The sequence below is a fragment of the Ranitomeya variabilis genome, chromosome 1 (assembly GCF_051348905.1).
Source record: "Ranitomeya variabilis isolate aRanVar5 chromosome 1, aRanVar5.hap1, whole genome shotgun sequence".
NCBI classification, from domain to species: Eukaryota; Metazoa; Chordata; class Amphibia; order Anura; family Dendrobatidae; genus Ranitomeya; species Ranitomeya variabilis.
Window position 1 is genome coordinate 989,340,878 of NC_135232.1, and position 13,597 is coordinate 989,354,474.

General features: G+C 38.5%; 1 protein-coding gene across 2 annotated transcripts in view; it reads right to left on the minus strand.

The window, feature by feature from the left end:
- Positions 1 to 607: 607 nt before the first annotated feature.
- Positions 608 to 13,597, minus strand: part of MARCHF1 (membrane associated ring-CH-type finger 1) — a 555,399-nt gene continuing 542,409 nt past the window's right edge. Inside the window, exon 6 of one of the 2 annotated variants that reach the window (XM_077279451.1) lies at positions 608 to 4,182. In XM_077279451.1, the coding sequence (XP_077135566.1) occupies positions 3,881 to 4,182 (302 nt within the window). In that variant the 3' untranslated portion in view covers positions 608 to 3,880. The remainder of the gene's footprint in view (positions 4,183 to 13,597) is intronic. The other variant, XM_077279450.1, reaches the window with a different exon arrangement.

Sequence of the window (13,597 nt, forward strand, 5' to 3'; positions counted from 1 at the left end):
CGGCATTAAGAAGACTTCATTAGGGAATGTCACACTGGTTCTACTTCTGAGATTATGGTCTGGATTTGCATAATGTATGGTAGGCAGACCCCTCTATTCTTTTTTCCAGGTTCACTAATAGCCCGCCATTACATTGATTTGGTCATGGAACTCTTGGTAGAGCCAATTCTTCAAATTGTCCTAGGAGCCTTTGTCCAACATGCCAATGTCAAGATGTATGTTGCTCTTTCTACCGTGAGCAGTTGGTGTGACCTAAATATGCTTTCTTGGCCAGCAGCATCTCCGGATTTTTTTTCTTCACATACATATTAACATGTCAATTGATTCTGTGATTTCAATAATTCCACAATTTACCTTTTCGGTGTTTCAATTTCAATGTTCTGTATTTTGACTTCAGCAGAGAAAGACTCAATAAACCAAATTAATGTCTCTTTGATTCTTCCCTACTATGGCAAAGTTCAAGGATATTATTCTAGCATTGACACAATATTAAAGTAACTGAAAGTCCTGCGAAGATAATACATTGAAAAGCTAGGACAATATTAAATAGAACCTTTGGCACAGATGTACTTTCATATGTAACAGAAAAATTTGAGACATATAAATTCAGTGCTTAGACAATTTTGGTTTTATTCAAAATGCAATAAACCATGAAAATATTGTGTGCAAAACATTCACCATCCCTGCTTTTCTAAGTGGAAAAATGTCACATTAACTTTTAGCCATCTAGAAATACATAGTTGCCAAAATGTTAATAATTTCCAGGAATTTTAATTTAACACATAAGCTCAGTAGCTATAATTAGTGATCTTGTATTTTACATATACTGTAATATAGTTCAGATGCAGTCAAAGGTTTGGACAACAGACTGAATGTTTGTTTTATCCATTTAGTGACACACTGATCTGAAGATTAATGGATATAGTTTTATTAAAATGTAATTTTGTAATTTATGCTTATTGATGTAGGTATAAATTGCACATTTCGTAAGCAAGTTTTTTTTTTCTTTTGAATGCACCCAGGTGCCTTTTTAAAGCTATTTTATGAGGTGTCTTTGCATGTTCATACATAATGCCTATACATTTCAATAAGGGGCATAACTAACAGAGTCCTTTTTGGGTTTTCTGTTGCTAGTATTCCACATTAGGACTAAAACACCATAGCTTACAAAAGACTAAAGATAACCCATCCTTACCTTAAAAAATGTAGGTCAGCCAATATGGAACAATAACTTTGAAGGTTTTTAATGCAATGACAAAAACGATTAGATGTTATGGGGAAACAAGTTGTTCTAAGAAGAAACATTTCTCCTTATGGAGAATACCAAACCAGCGTAAGGAGACTTATAGGCCATGCAATGCTCCTCTGGGAATTTAAATTTGCAAATATCCTCTTCAGAAAAGAATTAGATTGCCTATAAGTCTCCCTATTTTGGCTTGTTTTTTTTCCACAAAGAGAAACATTCCCCTTAGACACCATGTCAGAGCCCTCTCACTTAGCCAAATCAGTTCTCCTACTTTGCACTGATGAGTGGCAAACACCTTTAATTACATATCAGCAAAAGGAGTGAGGGTCTATCTTGGATATTTATCTCACATAATGTGGCAAGGTTCGTTAAGAAGTCAATATTGTCTTCTAGGATTGCACTCCCAATAGGTGGCACCAGAGTTCTAGTTCTTTTTCTCTTTGAAGTTGATCTTTGCCCATGAGGAAACAAGTTTTAATGAAGAACAACATAGAAAAGGCAGAGGAAGAGTTACTTTTACTGCACAGGACAAGTATATAGAATTTATTAGTCTTGGAAAATATAAGCAGGCATCAGAACTCGACATCAACTGTTCAAGGGAGGAAATGTGAATCAGGCCTATGTAGTTGAATTGTTTGCAGAAAACTAATAAGAATATTTGTTGGGTTAAGAAACATATATATGTAAAAATATAAAGATGTTATTCAAATGAACAACAGTTGTGGTTGTTCCATTACAAAAACTGCTGCTTGACTAAAAATTAAATGATAACAATCTAGCATGCCACACAGGACTTTTTAAGGCCTAATAAGTCCGTAGACAGTGGACACCAGACCAGTAGAAGCATGTTTTTTGGTTTCATGAGTCGAGATTTGAGAAAGTGATGACTTCAGGTTAACCTGGTTGCCAACATTATGCAAAAAGGAGATGGTGTGATGGTGCTTTTCTCTTCACACAGTTGGTGATTTATATAGCATTGGATGCACACCCAACCAACATGGCTACGGCAATGTTCTGTATCAAACAACATTTTATCTGCTTTGCACTTAAGCTTGCCATAAACAATAAGCAAAAATGGCTTTCGGCCAAAAATGGTTCAGCTGATTGTTTGGACAGCTCTCCCCTACACAGAAACGTTAGTTCAACGAAGCGCTCCTGTTCTCTCTATAATATGTCATGTCTGATAGCAGTTTACACCCTGGAGACAATATGATGGGCAGTCAAAAATTGGACTTTGCGGTTCAATATTTTCTCCAACAATAAATGATCCATAACTCGAACACACAATTAATTATTGGCCAAACACATCGCCATTAGCAGGTTTAGCTTAGTTTAGTCTGCCATGTATGAGGAGCTTTGGTTGGACCATCTTTTATATTTCAACAGTATAATGACCCAAACACACCACCAGGCTGTGTAAGATCTACTTGACAAGAAAGGAGAGTGACAGTCACCTAATTTAATCCCATAGACTGGAGATTCAAGGAAAAACAGTCATCACATGCTTAGAATACCTAGAAACATTTTCAAGACTATTAAAAGTGCATCACTACTAGGTATGAAAGATGGGCTAGGATCCATTAAGATGTTATCAAGGCAATGGTTGTCTGTTGTGCAGAAATTAAAATATAAGATACTGCAGCTATTAATTCTGTTAACCTGTTTTGGCCACAGTTCCATTTATATTATTTATTTTCAACAGAAAAAATAAATTATTGACTAATATGCAACTAAAGTATAAGCAAATAGAAAGTTCAAATATATGACTACATGAGCAAACATGGTTTTCATTTAGGCTTCATATGCAAACTTTTTTTTCCTGGCAAAACTTTAAAAGTTGGATCTGTCATGTGCATACAAACTTTCTGGCTGTAGTTTTGCTATGAGAAAATATCATATGATGTAGCAGATTTTAAACTTTTTGCATTATTTGTAATGATTACGACACCCCACTCCACGACGCCCCTTAGGAAACAACTATTGCTGTGATGGACATGGTGAAACCATTTTTGCCTTTCACCTGTAACTTTGGAAATTAGTATCATTTGGCAACTATGGCACTAAAAACAGTTCAAAATTCCACAAGTAAAACAAATGTTATATGGTTCATTTCATTTGCCACAATTTCTAAATTCAAATCTTTAATAATGTATCATAACCTTGTACAAATTTTAAGTGCATTTTTTATATTAGTTCTGAACTAGTAAAGCTTTTTATTCAGAACATTGAATAGATGACACAGAGCTATAGGGGAGAATTTGTAGAATGCGCTGTACATGTATTTTGTAAAATGTGTTTTTCAATAAAAAACATTCAACTCACTCACACAGTAACAAACACAACAACTTGGGAAAAAAAAGTTTTCCCTAACAAAACTAATAACGTCAGCTGTTTGAGTTTGCTGGCTTTCAAAATTGTGGACTTTGCTCTGATGTAGTTTCTCACTGTTTATGCTCTTCATGGTAATACTACGACATTTGTAACATTCAGGGAACTGTCATTTCCACATTGGGTGTCACGGTTGCACTCCTTGATGAAGAGTAGCTCCCAGTCGCATCTTTGCAGTGAATCAGAAACACTTTCATTATAACCTCTGGAAATGTACAAATATATTGAAAAATTCCACCATGTTCATCAAACAGACATGAGTCCAGCTACACTTGCACTGGAACATGACTGGAGATTAGTAGATGTCTGTGAAACTGGAACACATACAGAATCCTTGAGTTCACTGTTCTGATTACTTGGATAGTTCTTAGTTTCCAACTTCTTTGTGGTGTCAGGACAGTTCTGAACAAATATCACTCTATTGTAAGCCTTCAGTCTTCTCCACAGCTGTACGTAGACTTTACACTGAACATACATAAAAACTAAGCCGCCTGTAAATCCAATAGCAACAACAACTAATTTTGTCCAAAATGGCCATTCCAGGACACCTGTGAACATAAAAATGGATACAAAATAATATTTTATTTTTAGGAAAAATTTATAGAAATCGATTTAGCTTTTCAAAGAACAGAAACAGCACATCTCCACTGATTCACATAAAAACATTTAGCATATGCACAGCATTCAGGTTCAGTATAGGACAGAATTGAAAGACTTACTGTTATCCTAGTAGATATAGGAAAATTAGGCTAAATGAAGCAATAAATGGCAATTGTCTGTAAAGGAAACTCCTTCTTTTTGATGTCCTGAGATCACAGCAGGATAAACACTGATCTCAGAGTTAGCTATTAAGGAGGGTCCTTATGTAAGGCCTTCATATACTACTCATAGAGCAGCTACAAAGAGTTTCTCCCACTCTACAAGACCTCGAATATCTTAGAATTACACTTATGTAACATGCTATATTTTTTCTACTGCTATGGTAGGGATTTCATCTTATCGATGGCACCTGCAGTGGATTATCCTGTGAGCACCTTATTGTGAACGACTCCGTCCAATTAACAGGGATTTCATTTAAATATATTCTGACTTATCCTGATAAATTGCTGGTATAGATGATAGGCTGAGTACTGCAGATTTTTAAAATCTGGTCATTGATACCTATGTTAGATTTTGGATCTTTAATTTATCCCAGTAATGTTCTATGCTAAAAAAGGGTGATAGTTCAGCTGTGTTTAGGGAAGTAGTGAAAAAATAACTGTGTTACACACAAAAGCACCTCTTCATTAATTAAATATATATTTCTGGCCTGTCAAGATAGATAGACTTATATGTCACACATTGAATGAAAGATTATTTTACATGATTAATTAAACGTTGTTATTATAATAATAATAATAATTATAATATATAATATTACGAAAATGCAGTAACAGTGTATTTTTTATCAATTAACACAATGCATCTGCTCTGCATGGTAGGAGGAGTGGCTGCTATACTCCCTGGAGCTATTTATCAATGAGAGAACAATAGAGTTTAATAAGAAATATGCAATATATTCAGAATAATTTTTCCATCAGCTTCTGATACTCATCAAAGGTACTGCAAAAGATATAGACATCTTGATGACAAATTTCTTTGAATATTCTCAAATTGTAACTGTCCTTTTAGGGCTTTGGTGAAATTAGGAGCTAGGTGAGTATGACTGTGTTTATTATTTTTAAATAAAAATGGAAACGTGTGTTTTGTTTTATTTCTAACATAGGACTTTATTCTGGCTGTGTCTTTATTTACCATATAACTATAGTTAGTAATGGATAGGTATCTTATAGACACCTCTCCATTACTAAACCATGGGTTTGATGTCACCTGACAATACAAAGGTGACATAAACCCCACAAATATAAACCCCACTTGCCACCACTGCAAGGCAAGTGGGAAGAGCCAGGCAAAGCACCAGAATTGGTGCATCTACTAGATGCACCTTTTCTGGGCACATGCAGGCTGCTATTTTAGGCTTGGGGGGCCTATATCAATGGCCCCTTACCAGCCTGAGACTACCAGTCCTCAGCTGTCAGCTTTTGCAAGGCTGGATGTCAAAAATGGGGGGACCCCATGCCATTTTTTTAAATTATATATTTAAATAATTTAAAAAACAGTGAGGAGACCCCTATATTCTTCATAACTAGCCTTGGTGAAGCTGACAGCTGAGGATTGCAGTCCCCAGCTGTCAGGTTTGCCTGGCTGGTTACAGAAAATTGAGGGGAACACATGCCAGATTTTTTTATATTTATTTTTTTACAGCGCAGGACCCGGCTGATGAATACTCCCATCAGCCGCAAATGCTGTCACTGTTATTAGCGGCAGTAGGTATATACTGATGAGAGTTATGGTCCCATCAGGCTCCACCTGCTGTCATTGTTCTCACTTAAATACAACTCTCATCATTCTCCCTTGCTCACGCTGATCGCAGGCAGAGCAAGGGAGAATGATGAGAGCCGTGTAAAACACCAAGTGCCGTGGAATAGCCTTTACTGTACTGCTGCTTCTCAGGCGCTGGGACATGTAACATGGATGACATTCCAGTGTTCCATCTGTGCGCACGTGTGTGTGAAGTTTTGCGGTCCGTGCTAACGGTAAAAAAAGGATATGTCTACATGTGGGTCACATGGACACACAGTCCGTGGAAACACACTGACATGTTTTCAGACCCATTCACTTGAATGGATCTATGTGTGTAAGTATCCCTGGTATGTGTGAAAAATGTCACCTCACTTCCTAGAGACACTGATGCATGTCTAGACAAATGGGATAAGAGAAAAGGATGCCCCCTTTCCCCGGTTAATACATGTCATAGTTATGGAATGTTTGGCAATTGCAATAAGAAATAACCCCAGTGTACTGGTCTGTGCATAGGCTGTAACCAGTATAAAACTTTCCTACATGCATCTGATCTTGTACTGTACATATCACAACTAGGAATGGGTGAACCTGATCTGTGAAGTTCTGGACCCATACCAAACACAATATTCGGTCACAAGGCCCCCGAACACGGGTTTCCATGGGAAACCCGTGTTACAGTTCGGGTCTAGTTAAGGTCCAGGGCCTATAAAAGCATAAAATTAATAATAAACATTATAATTATACTTACCTGTCCAGCAATGCATCATCCCGTCCAGCTGTCTACTGGCCGCATCTGCTTTCGGGGCCGCTCATTAGCTTCCCGTGTTATTCACTGAACTCAGCAGTCTACGGCTTTTTCTGGCAGTGTTCGTGCGGTGATGTCACCGAACGAACATTGCAAACGCCGGCCGAAAATTGGTGATCGGCGAGCTTTTGGAGTGAATAATCAGGAAGTTAATGAGTGGCCCCGGAAGTAGATGCGGCTGGAAGACAGCAAGATGGGAGGATGCATTGCTGGATCGGTAAGTATAATTATATTGTTTATTATTAATTTTATGCTTTGTTTTACAACCCCCCTGCCCCATCCCATATCTGTGAAGTCCAAGCTCAGGGTTCGGACACAAGTTTGCATCATCTCCGGCCCCGAACTCGAACTTTACAAAAAACTCAGGTTAACCCGTCGATTCTGATCATCGGGGGGTTCGCCCATCACTAATCACAACCTCACATTACATTTCTCTCTCTCATGTATGAATTTGACCAATTTGATTATCTAATTACTTTTAAAGTTAATTATTTCAAAACTGAGGCGCTAAAAAATTCCTTGAAACCTCTCAAAGACTTTGCTACATATGATAAAAAAGCTATTTTGTGCTTTGGGCGAATAAATACACTTAAAATGGATATCTTCACCAGGTTCTTATACATTTTTCAAACAGCTCCAATTATCCCGCTGGCGTGAATCTTCAGAATACTTAAGTCTGCTCTGATCAGGTTTGTCTAGACAAAATAAATCAAGAATAAAATTTCAGATTTTTATCCATAATTTCTAAAGTTATGGGAGTAGCAGGTCTCCCAAACCTGTTGTGTCAACAGGCCTCTTTATTAGTCTGATTATTTGATTGGCACTTTTACTCAGACTCAAAACAATGGGTCATATTGGAATAACAGTATTTCTCTATTTCCTTAAAATACATTCCCTGGATTTTCTGACCTGAAGATTTGGGTCCAATTAAGAATATAAATCTTCTCACAAGACCTTACAGCCCATTTATTGACATGTTTTCCAATGATTAATTCCCACCAGACTACACAAGGGACAAATTCCTTAGATGGAATGTACACTCTGAAATAACTTTTTGTCATATATTAAAAGGAACCAATATTACCTCTTTTGAAGAAGAACAAACTCTTTGACCCATCACAACAACACTCTTGGTTAGAGTACGAACAGCTGAGATCTTTTATATTTTATATTTTTTACTTGTGGAAAAAAGGGGGACCTCACTCTTTACTTGCTATACTAACTCCATTTGAAGATCTATTCCTTTTGGTACTCACCACCATCTCATCTGTTTTCTCTTGTATATAGTTTTTTGATTTAATCATCTCACCTTACAGACCCTAACTTTATTCACTCTTGGGAAACTGAGTTAGACACTATCTTCTCAGAAGAGGAAAAATAAAAGACCTTTCTGTTTATTCACAAAGTGTCAGTGGCAATGTATGCTCAAGAAAGAAACTACAAGATTTTGACAACGGTAACAGTACCCAACTAAGCTACATATCTTTCCCTTCATACCAGATTCATGTGAGTGCTGTTGAAAAGAGAATGGTATGATGTTCTGCATTTGGTGGTATTGTGATAAAATAAAACCTTTTTGGGAAAATGTATTTTCTATTTACCTTAAGATTACAGGAGAGAGAATTATTCCTTCCCGTCAGATAACCATCCTGTCTAAGCTCTCGGGTTCAATAGGTGTCCAGAACCGTCTCCTGTGATTCTGCCTAACTGCTGATTGCTCACTGATAACTAGACACTGGCGTTCAACAGAAATCCTGTCTATGTCTGAGTGTTAGCAAGAATTCTCACACAAATGTCATATGAAAGACTTATCAGCGGAAGCTCCCGGAGACATGATATTTGTCCATCTTTGGCAACCCTGGATCACTTTTAGAGACACACCCAATTTCCATTACATATTTTCAGGGTATTAAAAGAAACTTCCCAAATCCTGCAGCATATAGAGAATAAGCTGAAATTGTTCCTCCCTCTATTCCTCCCCTTTTTTTCTTTCTCCCTTTCGCTCTCTCCTCTTGATCTTTCCCCTAATGCTTTTTCCTCCTAGTTATACTTCTCTCTTCTTCTTCCTTCTCTAATCACTCCAACTCTTTACAAATTGGGATATTTTTATCCTTTTCATTTGCTGACTTAATTCGGGTGTGTGAGTTAATATCATATATCTGCTAAACAACTGTTTATTCACAAATTCTATTGGATACCTTACGTTTACGGATCAAAGCTCATATGTTTAGACAGAGTTCTTCCTTTTACACCATTAGGAACTGAATACAGTTAAACATTTACTTTTTTGAATATTGATTGCTTATGTATGAATATTGCTTATGCTGATGGATCAAAGCGTTATTGTCAGTTTTTCAATATACTTGTTTGTGATCGGGCCCTGTGTGGTCTTGTATTCATTTATTTCTAAAACTATTTTTAGGCTGTTTCAGTTGAAAATTCAATAAAGTTAGATTAATAAAATAAATCTGCATTCAATAAAGACAGTATGCCCCTTACTGAGATAGAAGGTGACCTTTGATGCTTATGAGATTTTATGGAGCGGGGGAGGGGAGGCAGCTAGAGGTAAACACGTATTCTGGTGTAAATTCTCTTGAAACATGGAGATTTAATTGTCACCTTTTCTACTCATTGTGGTTTCACATGTTCCCACTTACCGTAATAACATGTTCCCTATGAGACATTTGTACCTGAAAATTTTAGAAACATCTACTTTTATACTATACATTATCTGCACCATTAATGCTAGAATAAATAATGCGTGAATACAATTATTATTGTATGGCTATTACTTTAATTTAAAGGGAGTCTGTCAGCACAAGATGACTGTTCAAACCAATCACAAGCGATTGGTGCACCAATGGCATGGCTAAACCGTTGAGTGCACCTTCCCACTTCCTTGTTTTTTACCTATCTTTTCTAGTTTTGTAAAACCAGATCTACCAATCAAGGAAGAAGGAGATAGAAATGCATACAAAATATGTAGGTTTGAAGGGGTATTGAATTATTCGACCACACCAATTATTAGTTCTTCTGCTTGCATTTTGTGCTGACAGATTGACTTTAGGGAGTGATTTTTTAAATAAATATAAGTAATAACTCAGTGTCATGTCTCGGTTTTGGGACTCGATACGGTGACCTCTTGCTGTGTGGTCGGTATTCCTTTTTTTCTGAGCCACAGCTTGTTTGGTCTCTGTCCAACTGCTGATAGTTCCCTTGTCTTTGCTTTCCATGCCTTGGTTTTCTTTACAGGTGTCTCTCACTTTTCCAATTGGTTCTGTCCTATCACATCTTGGGATGGGCTATTTATGCTCACCATGTACCTGCCTTCTTTGCTGGCTATAATTCATGATGGATGGATGTTTGAAGTTACAGCTCCTTATCTAGGGATTATCTTGCCTGCTTAATCTCTGTTGCTTCTCTTGCAGTTTGTTTGTGAGATGTCCTTCCCAAGCACCCATTCCCTTCTATTACGTTTAGGGACAGGGAGGTTTCCATGTATTCTATTTGTATTTTGGTTCTTCTTATTTTCCTCCGTCTTTCCTGTCTGACTGTTTGAACAAGTTCATAGACCTGTGCACTATCCTATGATCTCTGGTTCTTGTGTATTTAATTTTATAGCTATACTTCTGTTTGTGTTGCACATTATCTATAAAGAGTGCATTTAAGGGTACCGTCTCACAGTGGCACTTTGGTCGCTATGACGGCACGATTCGTGACGTTCCAGTGATATACATACGATCTCGCTGTGTCTGACACGCTACTGCGATCAGGGACCCTGCTTAGAATCGTATGTCGTAGCAGATCATTTGAAACTTTCTTCCGTCGCTGGATCACCCGCTGTCATCGCTGGATCGGTGTGTGTGACACCGATCCAGCGATGTGTTCGCTTGTAACCAGGGTAAATATCGGGTTATTAAGTGCAGGGCTGCGCTTAGTAACCCGATGTTTACCCTGGTTACCATTGTAAACGTAAAAAAAAAACCACTACATACTTACATTCCGGTGTCTGCCACGTCCCTCGCCGTCAGCTTCCCGCAATGACTGTGAGCGCCGGCCTTAAAGTAAAAGCAGAGCACAGCGGTGACGTAACCGCTGTGCTGTGCTTTACGGCCGGCACTGACACAGTCAGTGCGGGAAGCTGACGGCGAGGGACGTGACAGTCACTGGAATGTAAGTATGTAGGGTTTTGGTTTTTTTACATTTACAATGGTAACCAGGGTAAACATCGGGTTACTAAGCGCGGCCCTGCGCTTAGTAACCCGATGTTTACCCTGGTTACCCGGGGACTTCGGCATCGTTAGTCGCTGGAGAGCTGTCTGTGTGACAGCTCCCCAGCGACCACACAATGACTTACCAACGATCATGGCCAGGTCGTATCGCTGGTCGTGATCGTTGATAAATCGTTTAGTGTAACGGTACCCTTAGATATTCAAGGTCCGTCGATGTTGAGTGAGGGCTCCACTATATTTACTTAGGGTGCCTACCTCTGCGGTCAGGCAAGGACAAATCAGTGTCAGATTAGGGACTTTTCTAGTCTGAACAGGGACCTGTTGTGTGCAGGTGTTGCATCTCTCCTGGTTTATACGTTACCCATGTGAGTGTTTTGGCACAGTAATAACACTCAGGATACAGTAGTGAAAAATTTGATGAACCCCAAATGTCATTCTTATAGAAACAACAGGCTTCAGGGCTAGATTTATGTTAGATTTATATGCCTCTTTAGCACAAGCCAAATAGACATTCTTACCTATGTCTTAAGGTCTATTTACACAATACAATATTTGTGAAGCAACATTCCTAGCAATTGTTTTTTCATTTGGAGAAATTATTTTTGTGCTGTAAAAAAATCATCAATCTTGAGAGTGCATCATCCTATATAAGCACGATTTGTGCTACTGGGAAAAATGCCAGCCTATATGCACTGACCAATCTGTTACAGATCATTCAGTGCTCATCTAAATCTGGGCAGAACAGCATAGCCAGCCACTAACTAGATAAAACTTAGCCTTTAATATGTATACCTAAAAGAAAAAAACTTTTTTTTAAAAACATTCAATAGAATTAGTGCTCATGGTTAACAGTGCATTAAAAAAATGGCAGAATCTCACCCAATCGTCGCCTCTCGATCTGCTAAAGATTTCTGTGATCTCAGGATCCGTGAGGTTTTTGCAACATGGGGAGCAGGAGATGCCTGGGGGGGGGGGAGAAACAATAGGGCCTACTTTCCCTGTCGTGCCCTGTGCAAAAGACTCCCACCCTCACAAGGGCAGTACCCAAGTATGAGCCTGTTTTTGTGATGCCCTTGACAATATAGCCACCCTGGAAAGTGTGTCTCCCTTTCTCTTTCCAACGCGTTTCCTCCCCTGTTCAGGGGGTTCATCAGGGGAAGTCGTCCAGGTTAAAGGGGGTATTCTGCAGTGGCAGACATATCCTCACTCGGTATCGAATTCCTCAGTATGAGGGTAAAGCAGTCTCCAGGGGAGGAAACGGGGCGGGATTGTGCCATTTCTTTAATGCACTGTTAACCATGAGCACTAATTCTATTGAATGTTTTTTTAAAAAAAGTTTTTTTCTTTTAGGTATACATATTAAAGGCTAAGTTTTATCTAGTTAGTGGCTGGCTATGCTGTTCTGCCTAAATATTTAGTAGTCAGATTGATTTGGAGCAATATGTTCTAGCTTTAATTGCTGTTGCATACACTCATCTAAATCTGGCCTGTGTAGTATATTCAGCAAGCATTGCAGAGTGTAAATTAACTTTTGTAGAAAAGCCAGGTAAGACAGGGTTAAATTCTAGCTTTGTATGATTTGATTAGATGCACCTGACTATCCTTGACTACAAAACAGTGCCTGTGTTCTAGGCATATCAGTCAGCTGAAAGAAGCAGAGGCAAATGTGCTGCTGGTAAGTGACCAGCCAAAATGTGAGCTTTAGCAGGGAGAGAGGCATGCCTGTGTCTCTTTCTGAATAGAGACTGCATTGGAAAGCTAGAAAAGTTGAGCAATCTGTGTGTTGAAGCTGTAGAGAAGCATGTAAAGCTGCCACCGGTTCAGTGTGAACTGTGCATGGAATTGCACACTTCTGTTTGGTGCTGGAAGCTGCTGGAGCTCGAGCTAAAGGGGATACCACCACTAGTGAGATCTTGCTTCTTCTGAGTATGAAGTTTGTTCTGTGTAACAGGACTATAATATGTTCAGGTGAGCTGTCACTAACACGTCTCCTGTTAAATTAACAGTTTATTTGCTGTGATACATTTGTGCCTAGAATAGGCTGTTTTTTGGCTTTGAAACCCTTGGAGTTTTATGAAAGCAATAAAACTGCACCTGTTTGGACCAAACGGTATTGTCTATGTGAACGGTACTTAATGCTTACCTTAGAGCGTGAATCCCTACACCCTATAAAATATTGTCATACAATGTCAAACATCAATACCATATATTCCTTCTTATTATGGATGGGCAAACTTATTATATTTGAATTTCATCCTACTCAAATTTAAAATAAATATATGTACTCCAGAAAACTGATTTTTTGCAATTCGATCCACATGAATTCAACGGCCAGCAAAAGGTTATAAGAATCTACAAAAACTAACTCACCTCGCTGGTTACGTGCCCCTCGCTTCCTCTGGTGCCTGCGGCATGCTGTCTGGTAATTAGGGCCTTTCCTTTTGGCAGCTGCGCTGATGTCATCAATCTAGAGCAGGAATTCTGGCCACAACCAGGTATCAGAGGTTATACTGTGTTGTATCG